The sequence below is a fragment of the Lathamus discolor genome, chromosome 11 (assembly GCF_037157495.1).
Source record: "Lathamus discolor isolate bLatDis1 chromosome 11, bLatDis1.hap1, whole genome shotgun sequence".
Lineage (NCBI taxonomy): Eukaryota > Metazoa > Chordata > Aves > Psittaciformes > Psittacidae > Lathamus > Lathamus discolor.
Genome location: NC_088894.1, coordinates 4,512,608 through 4,534,738, shown reverse-complemented (window position 1 = coordinate 4,534,738; position 22,131 = coordinate 4,512,608). Strand labels below are relative to the sequence as shown.

At 54.0% G+C, this 22,131-nt stretch overlaps 1 protein-coding gene across 4 annotated transcripts; it reads right to left on the bottom strand.

The window, feature by feature from the left end:
• Positions 1 to 222: 222 nt before the first annotated feature.
• L3MBTL1 (L3MBTL histone methyl-lysine binding protein 1) lies at positions 223 to 20,517 on the bottom strand. Of its 4 annotated transcripts, XM_065691949.1 has the most exons (23): positions 19,552 to 20,123; positions 17,622 to 17,790; positions 17,252 to 17,414; positions 15,983 to 16,206; positions 15,130 to 15,274; positions 14,848 to 14,986; positions 14,066 to 14,189; positions 13,368 to 13,455; positions 10,896 to 10,987; positions 10,176 to 10,280; positions 9,681 to 9,816; positions 9,136 to 9,236; positions 8,008 to 8,159; positions 6,984 to 7,060; positions 6,504 to 6,589; positions 5,830 to 5,940; positions 5,429 to 5,543; positions 5,086 to 5,185; positions 4,005 to 4,202; positions 3,636 to 3,682; positions 3,199 to 3,356; positions 2,766 to 2,828; positions 223 to 1,922 (listed from the first exon to the last, which is right to left on the bottom strand). In XM_065691949.1, the coding sequence occupies exons 3-23, from the start codon at positions 17,385 to 17,387 to the stop codon at positions 1,788 to 1,790; spliced, it is 2,532 nt and encodes an 843-aa protein (XP_065548021.1). In that variant the 5' UTR covers positions 17,388 to 17,414; positions 17,622 to 17,790; positions 19,552 to 20,123; the 3' UTR covers positions 223 to 1,787. The 4 variants fall into 4 exon arrangements, with proteins under 4 accessions (XP_065548021.1, XP_065548019.1, XP_065548023.1 ...); XM_065691947.1 differs by lacking the exon at positions 19,552 to 20,123 and adding an exon at positions 20,427 to 20,517 and having other exon boundaries at positions 17,252 to 17,790; XM_065691951.1 differs by lacking the exons at positions 17,622 to 17,790; positions 19,552 to 20,123 and adding an exon at positions 20,427 to 20,494.
• Between the last annotated feature and the right edge of the window lie 1,614 nt (positions 20,518 to 22,131).

The following is a 22,131-nucleotide window of genomic DNA, read 5'->3' as shown; positions in this document are numbered from 1 at the left end:
CTGTGGATCAAGGGTGACTTGGGGAGCGAGTGTGGGAGCCAGAGACATGGCTGTTATTCCCACTCCCCTTCTCTCCACAGCTGGCCACAATGCAGTGCTTGAAGAGATGGAAGAACATACAAAAGGAAAGGAGAGGGAGAGCTGCCTAAATCAAACCCAAGCATTGACAAAACAAATACATGGAGTAGTTGCAAGTCCTGTGTGAAGAGCAAGCAGCAGACGTCTCAAGAGAGGTCAAATGCGACCCCAAATATTCAGTAACAAAGAGTCAAAGTGCTACATTTCCATGGGAAGCCTTAACAGATTGGCCCAGGTGTGACAGTGGCTCCCAAGGCAGTGCTGCTCCAAAACACATTGCTGGTGCACTTGCTAAGATCTCTTCATCCCTGTCCTTGGGCACTGGGAAAGGGGGAAAGAATGTTTTGCTACTGATACGTCGTTCTTGGGAATGGGAAAGAAAGTGGATGTAGGACTCGGATCACATCACTGTAGGTCCACCAGGACCCCCAGACATGGAGGCTTTCCTGGCTTTGGAGCCCTAGACTCCATTACAAGGGACAGCACTCCCAAAGCGCCTGCACCCTTGTTGAAAAGGTATTATGTTACTGAAGGGGCAGAAAGAAACCCAGTTAACTGCTGAATCTCTTCTAGCTCTGCAGCTGAGAGATCCAGGGCCAGCAGAGGATCCTGCTCTTCAAACAGCAAAACCTGGGGGCCTTGTGAGGGCAAAAGAGGGGGAGAATGTGGCTTGGCAGGATTGAGTCAGCCAACTCAGGAACACCTTCAGAAACAGATGTGCCTATGGAGGAATGGATGCTTCTTATCCTTGGCAGCTGTCTCTGCTCTAGAAAGGGCCTTGTTCCCAATACATGCAACAAAGAGGGTCCAAATCTCCCTTGCAGAGCATTTTCTAACTGCTGCAAGGGGAACAAGTTCACCAAGCATCCTTTCTCCCATCTCCAGGTGTGCTGGCCAAGACAGCCTGAAGCCCAAGAGGAAATAAAGCTTGCTCTGCACTCACCAACCCAGGCCCTGCGGGGCCCTGGAGTGCTGCATTACCATAAGGAGGAATAAAGCAGAGACACTGGTTGTAGGCAGAGCAACAGCCAGGACATGGTGCTCTTTGGAAGGGGCAAGAGTTGGGCCACTGGTTCCCAGTGCAGTGAAGGAGCAAAGCAAAGTCACCATCTGTCCTTAGAATGGGAAAGTCGAAAGAATTCAGAGACAAAGGCAAAGGGAGCAGAAGCTCCTCGAGAGTGTCCCTTGGAAACGATGTCAGCACGAGCCCCCCGGACGAACACACTGGGGTAAAAAATGAAAACCTCTCTCAGCTGCTGAGCAAAGCCAAGACCGGCCTTTAAATGGGTGCAAGGATGTATGGAGGCAGACAGTCCTTCCCTTACCTGGGTGATTTGACTGGTGGTGTCAGCCCCCAGCCGCTAACCCTCCACACTGCTCCCCTGTGCCTCACCACTGCCCCGAATCAGTGCGGTCACAGCGGGACACCGGGTGCTGCTGTCACACTAAGAGAGGCCAGTCCCACATCAACCCTCTGCCCTGCAGCCCCCCCGGAGGCTTGGGGGCAGCCTTTGCCTGGCGCTGGAGGAGAAGGGCAGTGTGGAGTGGAGAGGAGAGGATGGGAGATGGACTGGTGGGAGAGCAGAGATGCGGCATCCAAGAGGACATGAGCAGGACATGACAAGACGTGGTTGGTCAGGGGGAATCTCTGTCCTGACCAGTTTGGCAGCACCGGTGCTAAGAGAGGGTCCCAGCTGGGTGAAGAAAAGTCACTTTAAGGTGTCATCAGCATTCTTGAACATGAGGATGGCATTGTAGATCTTGAGTGCGGGGCCCAGCTTGACACTCATAATCTTGACGATGTCAGCCTGCGTCAGCAGGAGGAAGGCCTCGCCATCGATCATCTGGGGAGGAGAGTAGGGACAAAGGCACTCACCGAAAACCCAGACTGTGACCTCCTAGGGACAGCATGGGCACAACCTGGGGACATGCACAGTCACACTCACCCTCAGCCAGGTACCACAGATGATCCCAGGGAGTAGGGCAGGGGCTACCCACAGCACTCCCATGCTGCTGCCCCAGACAAAATCACAGCTTGTGTGTTCAGAAACAGGGCACAGGGGAGAAAAAACCCTTCCAGGGGCTCCTCCCAGGAGCTCACACTGCAGGCAGCTCGGTCTTCTGCTCTCTGCACAGCACACAGCCAGCAGGCAAGCTGGTCTGGGCAAACATCCATTCATCCATTCATCCATCCATCCATCCATTCATCCATCCATCCATCCCCTGCTCCAGGTCCTGGCAAGTGTGCAGGCTGCCCTCAGCTCAGCTTTGCAGGCCTGAGCACAGGAGGCATTTACAACCAGGCTGCGATACTTGCTGTACCCAGTGCGCCCAGGATCAGCCTGCCCTGGGTGCGCTGCACATATTGGAAAGCAGCTCCTCTGTCTGTCTGTCCACAGAGGGGTCTAATAACAATGAAACTGGCTGACAGACAGCAATGCACCTAACTGCTGTGCAGATGCATTGAGAGGATGCAGATGGGGAAGGATGAATGGGTGAGGAACAAGCAGCTTTCCTCAGGAGGTGATCATGAAGGAATCCTCATTCTCTTCCTGCTCACCCACCTGAGCCTCCTCCCTCACCCATGCCAGGAGAACAGGGCAGGAGGGTCACTGGCCAATTCCTCCCTGCCCTCTTTGCAAACAGCTATCCTTGCCCACCTGCACTCACCCTCCAGCACTTCTCACCTCATCCTTGAAGAGCTTGGCTTGGTCCTCACAACCAGTCAGAGTCTGAACAAAGCTAAAGACCTTGGAAAAAACAGAGAAAAATGTCAAGACAGAAGCAATGTTTCTGGCTGGAGACCCCCCATGACCCCACACCCTCACTTCCACAAAGGCATTTGGTGCCCTGTAAGGTAACATGTGGCTGTTAGGCCAAAGGCTGCAGTTGCAGCACGGTCCCATCCCTAGAGATCACCCTTGCACCAGGGCACAAGAGGTGGCCTCCTCCAGCCCCAAAGCAGTAAATGCTACAGCATTTGCTCGACAGCCCAGAGAAGTAGCTGCTGAAGCCTGTCTATGCCTGGTGGATGTATCATAGTGCTGCACAGCCAGGCAGAGTGCTCCCAGCCATGCCAGTGGGTTAGGAGTCAGCACTCAGTCTTTAAAACCATCTTACCTCATCGATGGTCCACTTGGCCACTGTGGCTGCTGTGATGCCGGCCACCCCAGGCAGGAGTTTGCAGTGCTGCTCCCAGCAGAGCGAGAGGGAGCGGTCGGGGTGTGCAGACAGCGCAGACATGAAGAGTGACTGGTGCATATTGTCTGAAGAAATAGCTGCCAACAGAAGTGCAAGATGTGACCCAACACAGGACAAGAACATCCCATCCCATCCTATCCTACAAGCCTTGCAGAAGGACCAAGCAGAGCTCTGGTAACAGGCAGGGAAGTTCTCTGTCAGATGGTCAACTTCAGTAGTTGACCACAAGCTCCTCACTGGTGCTGACCTGTGTGAGGTCTGACTGAGTGAGCCAAGGGAGACCTGCCTCCAACAGCCACCACCCCAGCTCTTTGAGCCCTGTCTCTGCAATGGCACTGTGGAGAGGAGGCACTTACTCTGGAAGTCTTCCTGCTGGATCTTCCGGTACTTTGGAGGTCGCCCTCTAAAGAGACAGGAAGACTGATTTCCAACTAGGTTTGGACTGGCCCGAGGGCTCTCCTCCACACTGCACAGAGCAATGCCTTGGCAGTGGGAGCAAGAATTACCTCTTGGACCCTGACCCAAAGGGTTGACAGCTAAAGACAAAACATGGGAAGAAAAACCAAGAAAGGTGCCCAACAGAGCTGGGAAGACAAACGCCAGCTGCCAACAACCATGCTCCCCGTGGTTAAGGAGCCTCAACAGCTTGGCCATCCCTCCCAGTGATGGCAGTGGCAGCACAGAGGCCCTGTGCTGCTGATGGGGCTCACCAGGACTGCCCCTACCTCCCATGGTGCCGAGACTTCTTTCGCTGAGAGAAGCCAATGAGGTTCCTCTTGCGAGCCGAGGCCTCGCTGTCGGACAAGTCTGCCTTCAGCCTGCCCTGGTTCTTTTCTGCCAGCGGGCACCCTGAGAGGCAGTAATGGGCTGTGAATCTCCCAGTCACGTGTCCTGACCCATCACATCCCGGCGTGGGGCACTTCCTAGAGGACAGAGGGGAGGCAAGCATTGGACCAGGCTCAGAGCAGCATGGTGGGGACACCCCTCTGCTGCTAAGCATGGGAAGCTGGAGCCCTGGTCATAGAAGGCAGAGTAAAGATGTGGTGAACAAAGTCCCAGTGTAAGGGTGCTGGGTGCATGGGCACACCCATTACCCCCAGGTACAAACACCCATCCCACCTTCTCCACTGCTATCACAGCGACCCTGTGCAAGTCACCAGTGCTGATCCTCCCTTCATTGCCCTCACAGGCATCCACATGAGAGTGAGGAGGAAGAAAGTGCCACGAGTGTGGCCAGTAGGGAAGCCCCTGGGAGGCAGATCTGCCTTCCCCATCTTCAAAGATGCTCCACCATACTTGCTCCTCTTGACAGCAACCTGATGTGCTGGGGTTGGCACGACACTGTGCCTGGTTTCCCTGCAAAAGGCCTCACAAGTGACTGACTGAGATGGGGGAGATGCACTGCTCCTTCTTGGGACCTCCCAAGCTCACAAACTCACAGTGAAAGACATTCATGAGGGTGGGAGGCACATCTCCTTGAAGCTGGTATCAGTGAACAGCATCTTAAGGGCACTGTTACCGACATAGTCCCCACAGGCAGATGGGCACATAAGGCACCCCCAGGGGCTCTGGGTACACAGGGCAGGCGTGAAGCAGGAGCTCACAGGAGTTATACCAGCCACAGGCTCCAGGCTGCTTTGAGGCCTGGCTTGTGGAGAGCAAGGGCTGATCCTAAGCATGGAGCAGAGCCAGGTATGGGGTGGGTGCAATGAAGGGCTGGCTGCTGGTGTGGGTGGTGGGTATGGAAAAGCAGAGGAAAGGCCTTAAGGGAAGCTATGCCCCTCTGAGCCATACTGGGGAGCTCACCTGTGGTGAAAGCTGTACTTGGAGCTCTTGGTGTGAGGGATGCTCTTGCAGCCCAGCGTTGGGCAGCCCCCATGGGCAGAGGAGGCTGGTTCCTTTGGCCCTAAACCAGGGGCAGAAACAGAAAAGAGACTGTCATGGGCTGCAGCCCCAGGCAGAGCCAGGGCTATGGGCTCCCTTCCTGCCCCAGACAGGGAAGAGTTTTCCAACTGACAATTCCACAGAAAAGCCCTTCCTTCTTGCCCATCCTTGGGCCATTTCTGTGCATGGGCAGGTGGTGGTGAGAGCGGGTATCTGGCACACTTGGGCCCTGGCAGTGAGGGACTGACCCAGGTACAGGACTTACTGAGAGGAGGCTGCAATGGGTGTCCAGTTTTTGAGCACCAGCCTATGGGGTGGATGTCCGGATGATCTGCGTCAATCCAGAAATCATAGACATGACTCCAGCCATCAAAATGGATCTGTGGAGAGACAAGCAGAGGGGTCACCCTTCAAACCTCAGGGCACCTACCTGAGGAGCTCTGGAGCCTTCCAAGCTAACAGCAAGCAGCAGGGTAGAGCTGAACTGCAGCACAAGGCTCTCCTCCATTCTTGGAGCCAGGCACTGGGACCTGCCAACTTCCACACATTGTACTTCCACAGACCTCCACACGCTCCGCTACTGGAACTGGCAGTGAGGTGGGAAGGGTAGGATCAAGCCAGCACAGTACTTGGACACAGGCTCAGCACTGATACTCCAACACCCACCTTTATCCTGTGATCTTCCACATCCTCCACACTGGCCACTCGGATGAAGGACGGAGTCCTCCTGTCCACTGCCTCCAGCTTCATGTTGACCAGGAAGCCATGGGGTGGACGCTAGGGCCAGGAAGAACCCAGGTCAGTGGGGAGCAGGGCCATGCTTCCAGCTCCTGTGCCCCTCGGCAGCCTTCCTAGCAGTGAGCACTCCTCAAGCCCAGCTCCCAGCCCTGGCCTATCTCAGTAAGAGCCAGCCCAGCTCACAGTGGCAACAGGTGAGAGTGGCTACAGGCCTCCTGGATATGAGCTGTGTTTTAACAAGATGCAAAAGCTATACCCAAGGGAGGAAGGTCTCCAAGACACATTTTGGGGCTCTGTCTTGCAGCCCCACTTATCTGGACACAGCTGCTGTTGCTGCAGTTAGAGACAACTATCAAGCAAGCCTAAATGATTACTCACTACCCAGCTCATGTCTAGCTGAGGGCATGGTCATACTCCCCATTTTCCCAAGAACTGTTTGCACAGGATAGCCCTGACTTCTGAACTTGAGTGTAAATCTGAACCTCAGGCCTGTGGTAGAAGCATCCTGTAAATTACTTGACTTTCATAAAGGTAAAGATCTGACAGAGAAGAAAACCCAAATCTCTGACTAGGCACAGTGCAGTAGATGATGTGGCACTCACCACTTTAAAGGCCCAAGCTGGGACAGCAGATGCTCCAGTTTCCTTTAGGTACTTTTCCCAGGTGAAGTTGTCAGGGTCAGGATAATCTAAAAGCAGGGAATATGCAGAAGGTGAATGCTGCAGGAAGACAGCGAGTACCCCAGAACATCCTACTGCTTTTGACCAACCAAGTCTGAGCCAAACACATGGGAACCTGAGAGACATCAAGAAATGTTTTCTCATGGACAATGAAATCCAGGGTACATGGAAGCATAAACACCTGGGCCTGCAGACAGCTTGGGTCCTCCTTGTGTCTCCACTCAGTCCAAGACAACCACACAAACATGTGCGCAGGAGCCTTGGCAGGAGCATGGCTGTGGCCTTGCTGAATGAAACTGCCTGGGCCTGCAGACAGGCAAAGTCCCCAGGGTTCCCTGTGCCACCCTGGAAGCCTGCCCCAGGGGGATGCCCCACTGAGGGCTGTGCTCCCAGGCCACTTACCTTGAGGAGGTGTGAGGGGTTTGCCGTGCTCCTGACACCATCCAACTGGGTGGATGTATGGACTGCTGGGGTCACACCTAGAACACAAACCCAAACTCTCACACAGGGCTGAGGTACCTGGCTCAGCACAGACAGCATGGGCTGCAGGGGTCCAGGGCAGGCCACCTGGTGCATCCCTAGGTCTGTACCACCAGCAAAACCCCCTGCGTAAGTCAAGGTCTTCTACAGCATCCTTGTCCCACAGTGACTCAGGGAACCATGGGCCCTGCAAGGCAACGACTAGAGCAACAGAACGTCAGTTCAGAGGGGCAGGACATGAACATGCCCTCGTTTCAAGCCCTGCGGCAGAGCTACTCAGGGAACAGCAACCGCTTGCTGCAAGTGGGGAGACAGGCCATGCCTTTTAGAGCTTGGAGTGGTGAGAGCTGAGGAATCTGGGGGGGCTCTTGTCTTGGGGTCATGGCTCCCGTAGGTCAGAGCACACCCAGGTACTGCTGCTTTGCAGGTCTGTCCTAGGACAGTGCAGGCAGCTGCCCAGCACCACGGAGTGAAGAGCAGCTGGGGACAGAAACTGCTGCAGCGCCAGGGCAAGAAGAGGTCAGAGGACTCCAGCCAAAGGAAAGGAGCTGCTCTCAGAACCCCGATTGTGCTAACTGGCCATTTTAATTGGCCTTAAGTAGCCTCAACTGGGACACTTCCCCACCCTGGCAACAACCCCCTGCCTACAGATGCAGGAGCTCCTTTAAGATAAACCCTTCAGTCTCTGTATTGCTCTCTGCCTCCCAAGAGGATTCCAGGGTGAGCCCACAGCATGCTATCATGTCTGACTTTGCCCCACATTAACTAAAGGGCTATGGCAATGTCCCAGGAAGGTCTGTCCCCCAGAAGGGTAACCCTCTGCTTCACTAGTGACCTACGCAGCAGCATGTTGGGATTGTCCCACTCTTTCCCAAGCACCCCGTCACTCTTGCTGAAGCAGTGGCAGCATCTCCCAGCACTGGCACAGGAGCCTCTGTGCACTTACCAGTAGTCGTAAGTATCATCCCAGTTGTCAAAGTGCACCAAAAAGCGATTGTCCACCACGTCAGTCACTGTGGCAACACAGATGAGGGAAGGGTTCATGCGGTCAACAGCTTCCAGCTTCATGCCCACCTCGAAGCCTGGGGAAGCCTCGTGCTGGGGGGATAGAGGTTTCTTTCAGAGCCATGGTCCCAGCACCCTCCTCACCACTTCCCTTGCCCACTGCAAGGAGGCATCTGCCCAAACTCTCCCTGGCCTCCAAGCAGGACCACTTAGGATCCCAGAAGGGCAGTGCTCTGCTGTGCAAGCAAGAGAAGAGGCAGAGGGTGAGTAACTCAGCTTGGTCAGACAAAGAAAGAGGAAAAGAAATCTTTAATAAGCAGTAACCTCCCAGAGAAAAAAGTCTCCAACTTATAACAGCTCACAAACGACTTGTTGTATTCATGAACCTCCCATGTTAGCAGCACGCAATGTCCTAGGCTTAACAGGAGGAGCTGGGATGGGACCTTCACCCTACCTTGCCTTTACTTCTTGAATCCAAAATCTGTGCAAAACGCTGCCTCACACACACTAGTGGGATTGTTGCAGCAATGAACAGGAGGTTTAGACGCAATAAGTAACTTGGAGAAGTTGATTTATCAGTAAGGCTGAGTTTCCTCTGCAGCTAACAAAGAAACCATTAGCATTTTGCGCTGTGCTATATTTCCACTTTCCTTGCCCAAGCTGCCATATGAAAAATAAAGGCAGAGACAGAAACAACGAAGACACAAAACAGAGATAAAAGAACTCTACTTACAAAACATTAACTGAGGGGTCTGGGGCAAAATAATTGTTGAGAGTAGTGGTTACTCCTGCTCACCACTACTTTTGCAACAAATTTACCTGTCCTGGATGAAACAATGCCAATTTTTTTGGACACACCGAACTACTACCTACGCTACAGACCGTCAGCAGCCAAACGTGCCACATCACGTTGAGCAATGCCAGCAGCACACTCTGTGGTCCCCTGCACTGTGGGTTTGAAAAGTGTGGGGTGGACAGAGAAAAGCCCAGCACTGGCAGACGGATTCTGCTCAGCTGGAGGGGAAGAAGTCACACCTGAACCTGGCAGGAAAGAAAAGCTGCTACTCACAGCATTTCTGACCATGAAGAGGTGCTTAGGAGCTGCCTGAGCCTTTGTTATCTTCAGGTAGTTTGTCCAGCTGAATTCTTCTTCCTTATAACCTACAACCCCTCAAGAAGAGAAATGAGAGCAGCAAGTTCACAGAGAGCACCCAAGTGGTCATGAGGCTGAGCCTGGTCATCCACAACCAGCCTGCCCTCACCCTGCCAACTGTGTCCTGCTGTGCAGCCCTGGAAAACCCAAAACCTGTGGCCCAATGTTTGATTCAGGAGGGGTGCTAGGAAATGTACAGTGGAAATCCAGAGCTCTGCTCCTCCCTGGAGAGCATCAGAATCCCATCTGCCCTGGGGCACAGCTGCTGGCTCCAGCTTTGCCCCAGAATGGGAGCGAGCAGATCTTTAGCATGATGGGTGCCTGAAAGGTGGTCCTGTGGAACTCACCCCAGTACCACAGCATCCCCTCACAGGCCCCATCTCCAGCTCTACATTTAGGGGCCCACTACTCACCCACCTTCTTCAACAGCACCCACCAACTGAGACGTGCTAACTCCTTACCTTTTGGGGGCTGGAGTTTGTGCCCAGTCTCCTCAAACCAGCCAGCGGGGTGGATATCAGGGGAGTCAGCATTCAGCCAGAAATCATGGCACTCCGAGTAGCCATCGAAGTGGAGGCGCATTCGGAAACCGCACACCTACCAACAGGGAGGGCAGGAAAGGGAAAGGACCATGGAAACCTGCTGTCCCTGGCTGAGCATTGCACACACCTTTTCTCCTGTATATTATCTCAGCGTATCATTTAGAGAAGCAAAGAGTCAATCATAAGCCAGTGCCCAAATTAGGAGGCACATGCCAGCCCCAAAAGGTGTCCAGCATGGAACAAGGCAAGTGTAAGGCCACCATAAGCAAGCCCTGAGAAGGGAAGTTCAGGCTGGTGTGTAAATGCCATGGTGGGGCACCATGCTGTGTCCAGCAAGTGCAAGGATTACCTTTTCTGCACCTGGGGCAGATGCTCATGCAGGGATTTTGATTAAAGGACCCATAAGTGACTTACCTCGGCCACTGTCAGGATGAAGTACATAGATGGGTGCTGCGGGTCGATCCCTTCCAGCTTCATCCCCACTTTAAAGCCATTCTTGTGCTGGGAAGCTATTTGGTACTGGAAACAAAACAATTAAACTACAATGTAAGAAATGACACAGGTAGAACCATCCCAAGGAGCACCCATCAGGCAATGGGAGCTGCTGGGACCAAGAAATTGTGGGCCACAGGTTATGTTGCCATCCAAATTTTAACTCTTTTCCTGTAGAAAACCACATTCTTCCACCTCCTTGTGGGTTTGTGTCTCTTGCTACTGGCAGGGCAGGGTGTCCCCAGGGAGACAGGGACATGGGCCTGGCTCCTCTTCTACCCTGGCTATCAGAGGCCTGGGAGCAGGGGTGCAGCGCAGCAATGTGGCCTCAGGAGAGCTGACACGTGGCTTTGAGGGAGGGCTGGAAAGGCTCCACCACCCTGCCAGAGCCACAGGGGTGTCCTAGACAAATGCGGGGTGCTTGGGATGGGAGACGGCACCTGCTGGGGAGTGGGACCCAGGGCAATCAAAACTGGAGGCTGATTGGTCACCTACAGGTGAAGATGGGAGCTTGCTTATTGCTCAGAGTCCCGCAAAACAGGGAAGCAAGGGAGAGAGGAGAAGGAAGAGGGGTGGGAAAAAAAAACAGGGAAAGAGAAGAGAAGATGAGAGAAGGAAAAAGACAGGAAAATCCCAACTCACATCCTGGAAGAGATTTAAAGGGGCAGCGACAGCTTTCTGCTCCTCCAAGTAGGACGCCCAAGACCAGCCTTCTTTCTTCTCCTCACTGGCACCTGAGCGCAGCACAAACGCACACACAAGAGGCGCTGCTGAGGGTCTGCTCCAGCCCCTGGCCCTGCCTGCCTTGGAGCAGTGTGCAGGGCAGGTCCTGCTGGGGCCACATCCTGCTCTCATGCACAGTCCTGCATCCCTGTGAAGCTCAGCACCATCCTACAGAGCCCCTTTCTCCAGCAAACCATGGAGGGACAGACCCAAGAGGCCCCCTCTTACACAGGTCCCCATGACCCAAATGTCCTCTTTCACTCTAGTAAGGCACCTAAGGAGCCTGAGGGACAAGCCATTCTGATGCTTTGAAATCTCTGCAAACAGTCCTCCTCCAGCCAGTCCATCTGACCATGGCAGTGATGGATTTGGGATAGTCAGCAGGATCCATGCAGAGGTCTGGGAATCACTCCCAGCTGCAAGGGGCATCTGCCCAGTCAAACCAGCAGCGGGCTCACCTTCCGCCACCACTCCAGAGGCACCAGCTCTGCTATCCTCTGCTTTGAGACAAACACCTGACCCCCCTTGGCACACCAAGGCCACACTGGTGCCCTAGAGATGCATTTACCTATCTGGTATTCATGAAAAGACAGCATCATCTCTATAGGCAGGAGGTGACCCTGCATTCCATCGATCCCTTTGGGTAAGCTACAAAGGCCTTGCCAAGGCACATGAGACAATCCAAGTCTCCAGCCACTTTCTTTCCCTGCTTTGTAGCACCTGAAGGGACTCCAGGAGTGCTGTGCCTATCCCAGCACTGAGTAATTCACAGCTACCGGTCACCCATGACGGACAACCTTGGGTAAGGCAGGCCAGAAACACAGTGGAAAACCCAACTCCTTCCTCCCTTAGGCTTAGGGGAAGTAGAGGTGGAAAAAAAAGGAACTTCTGGGAGAAATTAAAGAGGAGCTTCACTGAGCAAGGTTATTAACCCAGATGCTTTGCTAATACTTAAGAGTGACAAACATAGAATCATATAATGGTTTGGGCTGAAAAGGACCTTATGATCATTCAGTTCCAACCCCCTGCTATGGGCAGGGACACCTCACACTAGACCATGTCACCCAAAGCTCTGTCCAACCTGGCCTTGAACACTGCCAGGAATGGAGCATTTACCACTTCTTTGGACAGCCTGTGTCAGGGCCTCACCACCCTCACAGTGAAGAGCTTCTTCCTTATAGCTGACCTGAATTTCCTGTTTAACCTTGAACCCATTGCCCCTTGTACATCTTCATTATTCTGTAGGACTCTGAAGTGGCAGGCATGCTTGAGGAATCTGTAAGTATGAGCTCTGTGCTTCTGGAGAATGACAAATACACCTGGAGACAGAGCACACACAGATTCTGCTACACTGAAGCATCCAGGTGTGCATTTTGTTTGCTGATGTACTTCTAACAGAAGAGAGAACACTGAAATAACCAGGCTCAGCATTGCTTACTTGTATGCAGCAGAGAACGCTCATGCTCAGGGCTCAGACTGCAGAGAAAAGGACCTGTAAGGTCTGTAAAACAGGACCTGTAAGGACCTGTAAGGCAAGTGAGTCTGAAATCTCTTTTTAATAGAGGCTAACCCAGTGTAACATGAGGGGTTAACAACATCTGGCCCCTGCTACTGTCCCTACATTTGGCTATGGAGAGGAGTATGAAGCCAGAGCAGTTTCATTTTAAAATTACTTTGAATACGAACTTTCACTATTCACAGACAAAAGATTTCCCATAAATGTTTATTTTTAATATTTTCCCAATTTTTCCTCCCTCCCCTCATCCCATTACACCTCAGGGATAAAACCAACCAAACAGACGCTGCATTCTCAGCTTGTCTCCTTCCCCTCTGTGTCAACAGCTCTGCATTTGAGATCTCCTCTGATACGGCCCAGGAATAGATCCCCATGAGATGAGACAAGCCTTCAGCAGCACCACACCTACAGGAGCAGCTCTCAAACTTGTGAGCTCCTGATCACCTGAGGGAAGTTCCCCACAAGACCATCCAAAGAGGGAGTCAAAGCCAGATGTGGCTCAGTCACGTTATTGCTCAGGATAGTGCCTCTCGGAACAAACACAGTACCCATGAGCATGTAATAAATTCAGCTCCCAAGGGGAGGGACCAGAGAGCACTGTACAGTACGGCCCAATGCCTGAAGAAAAGACACAGCTGTATCTGTAAGGGTGCACCCTTCCCATGGAGAGAAAGACAGGAAAGGAGAGAAACGGAAAGAGACAGAAAGAGCAGGATCAAGCAAGCAGAGGAGCTTACAAGCCTTCAGGAACATGTTGCACTGGGTGTTTGACACTGCTGGAGCACCAAAATGCTGTCCCAGACCCACAGATCCACAGCAGGACCCCCCAGCTGTGGTGAGAGCACTGACCCCACCGCCCGCACAGCCCTGCATACCGTGCTGGCTCCCGTTCCACGTGTCAGCCTCTGGGTTGCTGATGACAGAGTCCTCAGTAGAGTTTTTCCTCTCTTCCTGCTTTTCTTCCTAGACATGAGAGCAGACAAAACAGAAACCAATCACACTGGAGGTCTGCACACAGGTTTGTGCTGTGTGTTGTGCCCTTAGACCAGTGCCAAAGGCCACACTGTGCATTTGCAACATCCATGATTTTACTGATGCTTGGCCCAGAAATGGGCAGCCAAGAGGATCTGATGATGGGAGCCGATTTTCATGCTGACTGGTAGCAACCACACCTGGAGTGTATCTGCAGAGCTTCCCTGCCTTGTCAAAGGCACTGTCCCTTCCCCAGGATACACATCACACAGACACACACTCTTACTTCAACACTTACTTTGGTGACCCAGACTCAAGAGAGCGCTCTACACCTACAGCCCAACCAGGACATGTCTAGCACTACCCAACCCCAAGTGCTCAGCATGCCTAATAGCCCACCAAGTGTCTAGAAGCTCTGATGATCCACACGTTCAAGACTTTTTGTCATTAACAGCCAACAGGTTACCTCCACATATAGCTAACATAGCACTGAAAGACATTGATGAGAACTGTGTACACGTGCAGTACACAGAAGGGTGGCCCATGACCCACCCCTGACATCAGCATGTGTGCACACACACACACCCTGCCCTCTTCCTACCATTTGCTCTGATTCATATTCTTCCTCCGAAGGGCTCTGGTAATCCTTCCTCTTTCGTTTCTTCACTGGCTTGAGGATTTCAGTGGCATTGGTGCTGCTGGCAGAGTTTTCCACAATGACAGACCTGCACGGAGTAAGGGAGAGTAAACCACTATGGCACGGTGGCTATGGCTGGGTTGTCAGTAAGGGACTGGCTGCTGGAGAATCCCTGTCACCCCACTTCTTACTCACACATGCTCCCATCCCTCCCGACTAATGTATGCACTCCTTTCAGCACACAAGTTGGGATGAGGTTAGAACCAGGGTACAGAACAGAATCATCCTCACACACATGGGTGTCAGCAACCTGAACCCAGGGATGGATCAGAAGTGATCTAATTTTGTAGCAGGGGTCTAAGCTTCATCAAAGCCACAGAGAGATGCTGTAAAACAAGTCCCAGGAGTCACGCATTAGTAAGCAGTGGGCTGGTAATGCCTTTGTGACCCATACTTCCCACTGCTACTCTGCCTGCAAGCACCCACTGCAGCAACCTCCTGCTCAACCACATACATGTTTATGAGGCCACAAACTGAGCAGGAGAAAATCTGGCTTCTGTGCTTCCTGTTGTCCCTGGGACAAGTCTTCACCCCCCTATATTGCAGCCAGGGCACTCTGCCTACAGGGAAGAGCGGAACAAGCGGGTTCCCCTCTTCATCCCTTGCTGGAGCATGTAGACCAGGGGAGGGAGAGCAGACAGATGGATGGATATGGCTCAACATGTAGTAGACTCTCCTTCCTTTACCTCTCTTTAAACTGCTGGTGACAGTGCTCGCTGCAGAAGCCTCTGCCTTCCCGGGCTCCATCCGACATGTGTCTGCGGCCACAGGTATCACAGTGGCACATGGTTTCTGCTGTTGGAAGCTTGGTCTGCTCTGGCGCATCTGAGTCAGAGAGATGAAAAGCAGTGAAGCATAAGGTGCAGCAAAGGGAAGAGCAGGAAGCAGGAGACATGTGCCTCACTCAGGGCGTACACCAGCCAGCGCCTGCTGAATGACGGTACCCACCCCAGAAGTGCCACTCTTACCCTGAGCCACGGTAGGATTGTCTCTGCTGGTGGGTGCCACCTCTGAGTCCCCATCTTTCTCTGTGTGACCCTCCTTTACAGCTTCCACTGGAGGCATCTTATCAGCACTCACCACCTTCAGCGTCCCGTACTCATTAATTCGGAACTATATCATTGAACCAAAAAACAAGGAAGAACAGTTAACAAGGAGGATGTAAATGCAATTTGATAGCTAGTGGGTGCATGTGCGCTCTGAGAATAAGAGGGACATGGTTGAGTCAGTAGTGCCTCCAACAGCAGGACAGCTCTTAGATGATCTTTAAGGTCCCTTCCAACCCAAACCATTCTATGATTCTATAGTAGAGGCAAGCACAGAACTAAAGTCTCCTATCCTACTGCCACTCCCTGCAGTCTGTGCTGGCCTCTGAGCCTGCCAGGGCAAGCACACTGCCTGCCTTAGGTGAGACCAGCAGCAGCAGGCAGCATGAGGGGCAGGGGGACGGCTGAAGGATGTCTGGTGAGCATAAGGCCACTGTTCCCAGAGTGAGCAGGAGCTTGGTGAGAGCCAACTCCACGGCACAGCTTGGAAAGGAAAGATGCCCTGCACAGCAAGCAGCAGACCTCTGACTCCCTGTGAAGGGCAGACCTGCTGCAGCACCCCAGGCACCATGTATTTGCTTTCTCTGCTAAGGTCAAAAGATGGCAGAGGCATAGTGATGGGGCACAAGAACCTCAAAGAGCTGCAACAGCCATGGGTTCCTCCAGCTGGCTGGTGGTCCCTGCCTGCATAAGCTGGGGACTGCCACTTACAAAAGTAAGCAGCTGAGGGTAGTGGTGAGGGGGGATAAACACAGTGGCCCACGGCTACACTTACCCGCAGGTTACTCCCAGGCAAAGTAGCCACCCCATCTTTCCACTCCAGCACACGGACTGTGCTGCAGGTCTGCACCCCACTGATCTGGGGAATGACAGTAGCTGTGATAGGCTCGTTCCCTGCTCCCCTCTCTGGCCTCTCGGCCCCTGTGCTTCTCTGTGGTTCCCGTGGGAATCGCTGGATTTCTAAGGTGCTCGTGGGAAGGCTGATGGCAGTGGCATTTGCTTGAGAAGAGAAGAAAGGAAACAAACAACCAGAGGCATACACAGAACACAGCAAGTGTCAGATTCTGCACCCAGGACGAGGCAATCCTGGTTATATGTACAAACTGGGGGAAGAGAGGAGAGCAGGCCCATGGAAAGAGATCTGGGGTGATGGCAAGTTGAACAGGAGTCAGCAGTGTGCCCTGGCAGTCCAGAGAGCCACACTCTGGGTGCACCAGCACAGCACCACAAGCAGGTCTGGGGAGGCAACTGTCCCACTCTGCACAGCATTGGTGTGGCCCCAGCTCAAGTCCCATGCACAGGTTTGGGTCCTCAGTAGAAGAAGGACATCAAACTATTGGAGTGTGTCCAGAGGAGGTGACCAAGGTCTAGGTCTCCAGGGCAAGACTTAGGAAGTGTGGCTGAAGTCACTTGGCTGGGAGACAGAAGGCTGAGGGGTGGCCTCATCACAGTCTACACCTTCCTCATAGTGGGCAGCACAGGGAGGGGCGATCTCTCTCTGGTGACCAGCAATAAGACATGAAGAAAGGGAATGAAGCTGCATCAGAGGAAGCTCAGGTAGGACATAAGGAAAAGATTCTTCACTGTGAAGGTGGTCAGTCCCAGGGCAGTGGTCATGGCACCAAGCCTGTCACAGCTCAAGGAGTGTCTGGATGATGCTCTCAGTCCTATGGTTCAGTTTTAGGTAATCCTGCAGGGAGCAGGGAGTTGGACTCAGTGATCCTTATGGGCCCCTTCCAACTTGAGATATTCTACAATCCTGTGATAATGCAGCAACCTAGGAACCCACATGCCCTGCAGAGCGGGCACACAGCACACTGTACTGCACTGGCACAGGGCCCCAGACAGCAGGGGTTTGGTTTAAAACTCAAGAGGTTTTGATCAGCCAAGTGACATGGGATAGGCACCGAGAACCTCTAAAATGGCAACAGCAACAAGGCTTTACCTCCCAAGGTTTGGGAGGAGGACACATATACAAGGAGTGTGAGGTATGAGTGTGCGCAGAGAAGGCTGGGGAGGCCCCAGTTAGGACAAGTCTGCATACCTGGTATGATGAAGGCAGTTGTTGGCAGGTGGGTGCTCTGCACAGTGCTCTCGGTGGTGACCACATGGACGCTGACCTCCCCAGCAGTATTCCCCTTGGTGCTTCTCACAACTTCCATCTCTGCTCTGCTGTCCATCACCTTGCCAGGGCACAGAGTGAGACACTGTAAGACAGCAAGACAGAAATCAAGTTGGGTACAAGTACAAACCTGACAAAGGAGTGAGAATGAGACTCTGGAGGATGGCCCCCTCATTTCAATCATCTCCCAGCATAAACCCCTGTAGGATATATCAAAGGCCTATTGAATCCAACAAAAAAAGCCCCTGAGATCCCAGCTCAGAGCCTGCAAATGCCAAGGGGTTTTTCTTACCTGGCACCACCATAGGATGCTCTGAGCACAGCAGGTCCACCACAAGCTATGGATGCTCCTGGCTCCCACTGACAGAGAGTTAGCAAATCCTACCCTGGAGCAGACACAGGTTCCTCCAGTTCCCCTTCCAGTTCTCCCGCTGGGCAGTCACCCTTGATCTTCTAACTGGCTGTAGGAGAGGAATTTCACAAGTGGCAGGAATTAACCAGGGGGTGGAAGGAACATGAAGTCCACTGGATGCAGCTGAGCTTCCCACAGGACTGGTGACGTTCAACCCATTTAGCCATGAATTTCAAGAAGTAGACATGGTCCTGAGGGTACTACCAGGCTTTACTGGCCCTGACCAACCTCCTCTGGACCCCCCACCCATGACCCACCACGTCAGCCCCACCATAACCTGTCCACGCTGTACTGCAGCAGTGCTGGTCTCCAGCTGCTGCCTGGACCTGACCTGCTGGCTGGCACCCTGGCTTGATCTCAGACCTCGCCTGGTGACCTGAGCTCTAGCTGGACCTTGCCATAGTGACCCTGCCATCTGCCTTGCTCAGTTCCCTGTCCCTGGGGCAGCAGCTGGCCTCTGTTGTGCCCCAGCAGGCAGCAATTCCAGTAACACCATACAGAGACTGAAGCGACAGATTTAATAACCTATTTACAGCCAATACCCTGAAGCACAGCACTGCTGATCTTCCACTTCTTTACTAGTTTATCCCCTCCCCTAAGCCAAGGCCCATCAGGCCCTGTCGCTCCTCCACTGCACACCAGAATCCTTTCTCTCTTTCCCACAAGAAAACCTCATTCCTCTGCTCCTCCTTTTAGTTGTTCTGTCCATGTCCAAGCATGCAACATCAGGGCTGCTCTATTAGCACTGCTGAAACTCAACAAGGTGAATTAGGGAAAGATGAAGAGTGGGACAGGTGGTAACTAAAAGCCCCTGATCCAAGTTGTTTGGTTTCTTTTGTCTTTCAGTTAAAGCCACACAGTTACATTCATACAATTATAAGACAAACCACCATTTCAAAGGCAGAAGATGACAGCAGCTCAGAGGAACACACGCAGTAAGACAGTGAGAATCACCCCGTAACAATGGTGCCTACACCAGGATGTTGTCAGGAGAACCAAAGGAACTGACCCAGCTGGACACCAGACCCCAACTAAAATCAAAACTGAATTTGGCAGCCAACCTATCTTGGTGCTTCCTAATTCCCACCAGCAACCTATCTGCTTTCTTACGCACTTAAACCCGGTATTTATCCTTGATATCACTTGGGTTAAAGGCTTCAGGGACAACTCCTTGTTTTGTGTGAGCTGTTGGTGCTTTTTTATCTATTTATTTAAGCAGAACTCGGGACTGGAAATGCCTAGAAAAGGAAGATAAATAACCAGATCCAGTGCTCAAGCTGGGTGATGCCTAAACTCGTCTCTCTACAGAAGTCTATGATGTTGGCCAACACTCAACACCAGCACCCTGGACCAGGGGCTTGGAAAGCAAGCATTTTACACACAAGCCTCCAACTCTGCTGCAGTCTCACACAACCACAGCAAAGCCAGGGAATGACCCGCTGTTTGGGAAGAGGAGGGATACACAGTGCAACAGGCCATAGAGGAGCATGGAGAAAAGTAGCTCCCAGCATAGACACGCTGTACAGCCCCATCAGCACTTTTATAAAGGACAGCCTAGTCAACATATGTGCTTCTTTTCGTCACAAAACTGGCTTAAAATAACTGTACTTCAAACAATATTAATATGTTTATTGGCTCTGTGGCTTCTCAGATTTTTAAGTAGTCCTGAAATCTGCACTGGGGCCACCCATCTGGAAAGCTAAAGCTTGACAGAAAAGGACTGAGGGGTCCTGGTGGACACCACATTGAACATAAGCCAGCAACCTGTGCTTGCAGCAAAAGAGGTGAATAGTGTCCTGGGCTGCCTTACAGAGGATAGAGGGATCCTTCCCTCTGCCCAGCACTGGTGAGGCCGCCCCTGGGGTGCTGTGTGGAGCATCCTCTCCATAGCCTGGGCTGTTCGTTGTGCCCTGCTGGGCTGGATTAACACTCTCCATGTTACAGCACCCCTTCAAGCACTGCAGCGGTGTCATCTTCAGGCTGCAGGTCAACACGTGTTTGAGAAACATCAGAAGGAACATGGTCAAGCGTCCACTGTTAGAGGGCACTTCCAAGCTCTGAGTGTCCCAGAGAGGGTGCCTTGGGAAAGCAAGGGGATGATCAGATCCATCCCCTGGGTCCGACGGCACCCACTGGGTCACGCCCGGGCTGCGCCTCACCCCACACACCCCCAAACCGGGACCAGCGCCGCTCGCCAGGACAGAACTTGTCCAGGGGAGATAAGCACCTGCCCGTCTCTAGTGTCTGGTGATAGCCCCCGCCTGGGCGTAGTGGCTTGGCTTGGCAAAATACACTCGGCTGCACCCGAATGTTACACTGCTGAACGCCCGGTTACAGCGGGGCCGCCGGCAGAGCACAGGCTCCCCCCTCCAGGGCCCTCACCCCAGCCCCCGCCGCGGCCCGGCCGGCACCTTCCCCCCCCCCCCCCGATCCGCTCCGCTCCGCTCCGCCCCGCTCGGCCCGGGCCGCGCCGCCCGCCCGCCCCGGGTGTCTGCCGGTGAAAGGCGGCCATGGTGGAGCGTCCCTCCCCCGCCGGGCCCGGGGCCGCCCCGCTGCGGGGGGCGGCGCGGAGCGGGCCCGGCCCCGCCGCCCCGGGCCCCAGCACCCGCTCACCCAGCCCGGGCCCCGCCTGTGGGGCAGACCCAAGGCTGCGAGGCCGGGCGGGGAAGGCGCCGCGCTCCTTACCTCCGCGGCGGGGCCCGGCCAGGCCGCTGCTCCCAGCCGCAGCCGGGGCCGCCCGGCCCGGTGTGCGCTGCGCAGAGCCGCGCTACGGGCAGCGCCCGCACCGCACGGCCCGGCCCGGGGCTGGCGGGGGCTGCGAGCGGGGCCGCACCGGGCGGGCGGGCCGGGGGACTGGGGGGGGGGGGGCCGGGCCGGGGCGGGGGGGGGGGTGGGGGGGAAGAAGCCGGCGGCGGGAGGGGCCGTGCGGGAGCGCGCGCGGGTGCGCGGGGAGGGGGCGGCAGCCGGGCCGGTTGGAACGCATGCACTTAATGAGCGCGTCGCCATGGCAACCCGCGCATTCCGCCACGCCGCAGTGCCGGGGCCTAATCCCGCCGCAGGATTTCGGGGGGACGGGGCAGGGATTGGGGAGGGGGGGGCTGTCGCCATGGCAACGTCCGGGCCGAGGATAACCCCCCCCCCCAATAACCCCAGGCCGCCCCCTGCCCGTTCCGTGCGGGGGGCCTCGAACTGCCGCTGGGGTCCTGGGGTGAACGTCGGGCCCAGCGCCCCCCCGCCCTGTGCGGCCGGAACGCGGGGCTCCGCTGGTTTTGTCCCCTGGGTTAGACGGGCCGAGCTCGGGAGGCAGAAGCTGCTTGAGTGACTTGGAAAGTCACTAACGGCGACCCGACCCCCCCGGGGAGCAGCCGGCCGCCAGCGCTGGGGCAGGACATGCTCTCCTCAGCAGCCAGGGCCCCTCAGTGCCGCAGGCCTTGCCTGAGGTAGGTGTGGGCGGCCCGAAGCCTCTCCCGTGCAGCGCTGAAAAATGACTGGAGAGCATTAACACGGAAGGCCCGGATCACTGGGAAGCAAAAGGATCCCTCAAACTAGCTCTCTGGAGAAAGTGCAGGGCAAGAGGAGTGCTTCCTAAGTGCTCTAAACCCGGGGCGGCATACCTGTGCACCCATTAGTGTTTGATGGCCACACAAATGTGCCTTTCTGACACATATTCGGCTTATCCACAGCAGGTGAGAGAGGAAGGAACCAAGACTGGAAGCACAAGGACCAAAGAATGCACAAGAAGCTGCCAAGAACAGCACCTGATGTGTGTTGGGCCAGCCAGAGAGAGGCAAGAGCCTCTCAACTCTGAACAGCTCAACTGCAGCGAGCTCTGGCTGCGCCAGATCCAGGGCCCAGAGGGTTCTTGGTCACCGTGGGGAGTGCAGGAACAAGCTCTTTGTTTCTGACATGAGTATCTGTCAGGTTTGTATCACCTTGAGTTCTGTGGTCTGCAATGTTTAATGCATTAAAAAAGGTGAAGTCAAAGACTGATGAAGCAATTACATCCTGAAAATCAGGAAGTAAATAACAGGGGTTTCCTTTACTGCCACTGCTTTCAAAGAAATCTTCAGTGGCACAGGATAGAAAAAGGTCTTCTCATATAAAGCCCTTTCTGCTGCAGTGGGAGCAGAATCAGGAATCAGGAGCAGAGTGAAACTCGGGCACTTGAAAAGCAACTGTGCATTCACCTTTTCCCATCATTTTTCTGTTCCTGGCTATGCTTGCCATAAAAAAAAAATCATGAATTCAGAATGATAAATTCCTGGAAAACAGCTACTTGAGGCAAAAGAGAGGAGGCATCACTGGCTTCCCAGTGAGCTCTCTGGATGCTGTAAGACCAGAGCATTTCTCCCTCCTGTGCCTCAACTTCTATTTCCACAACCTGTTATAA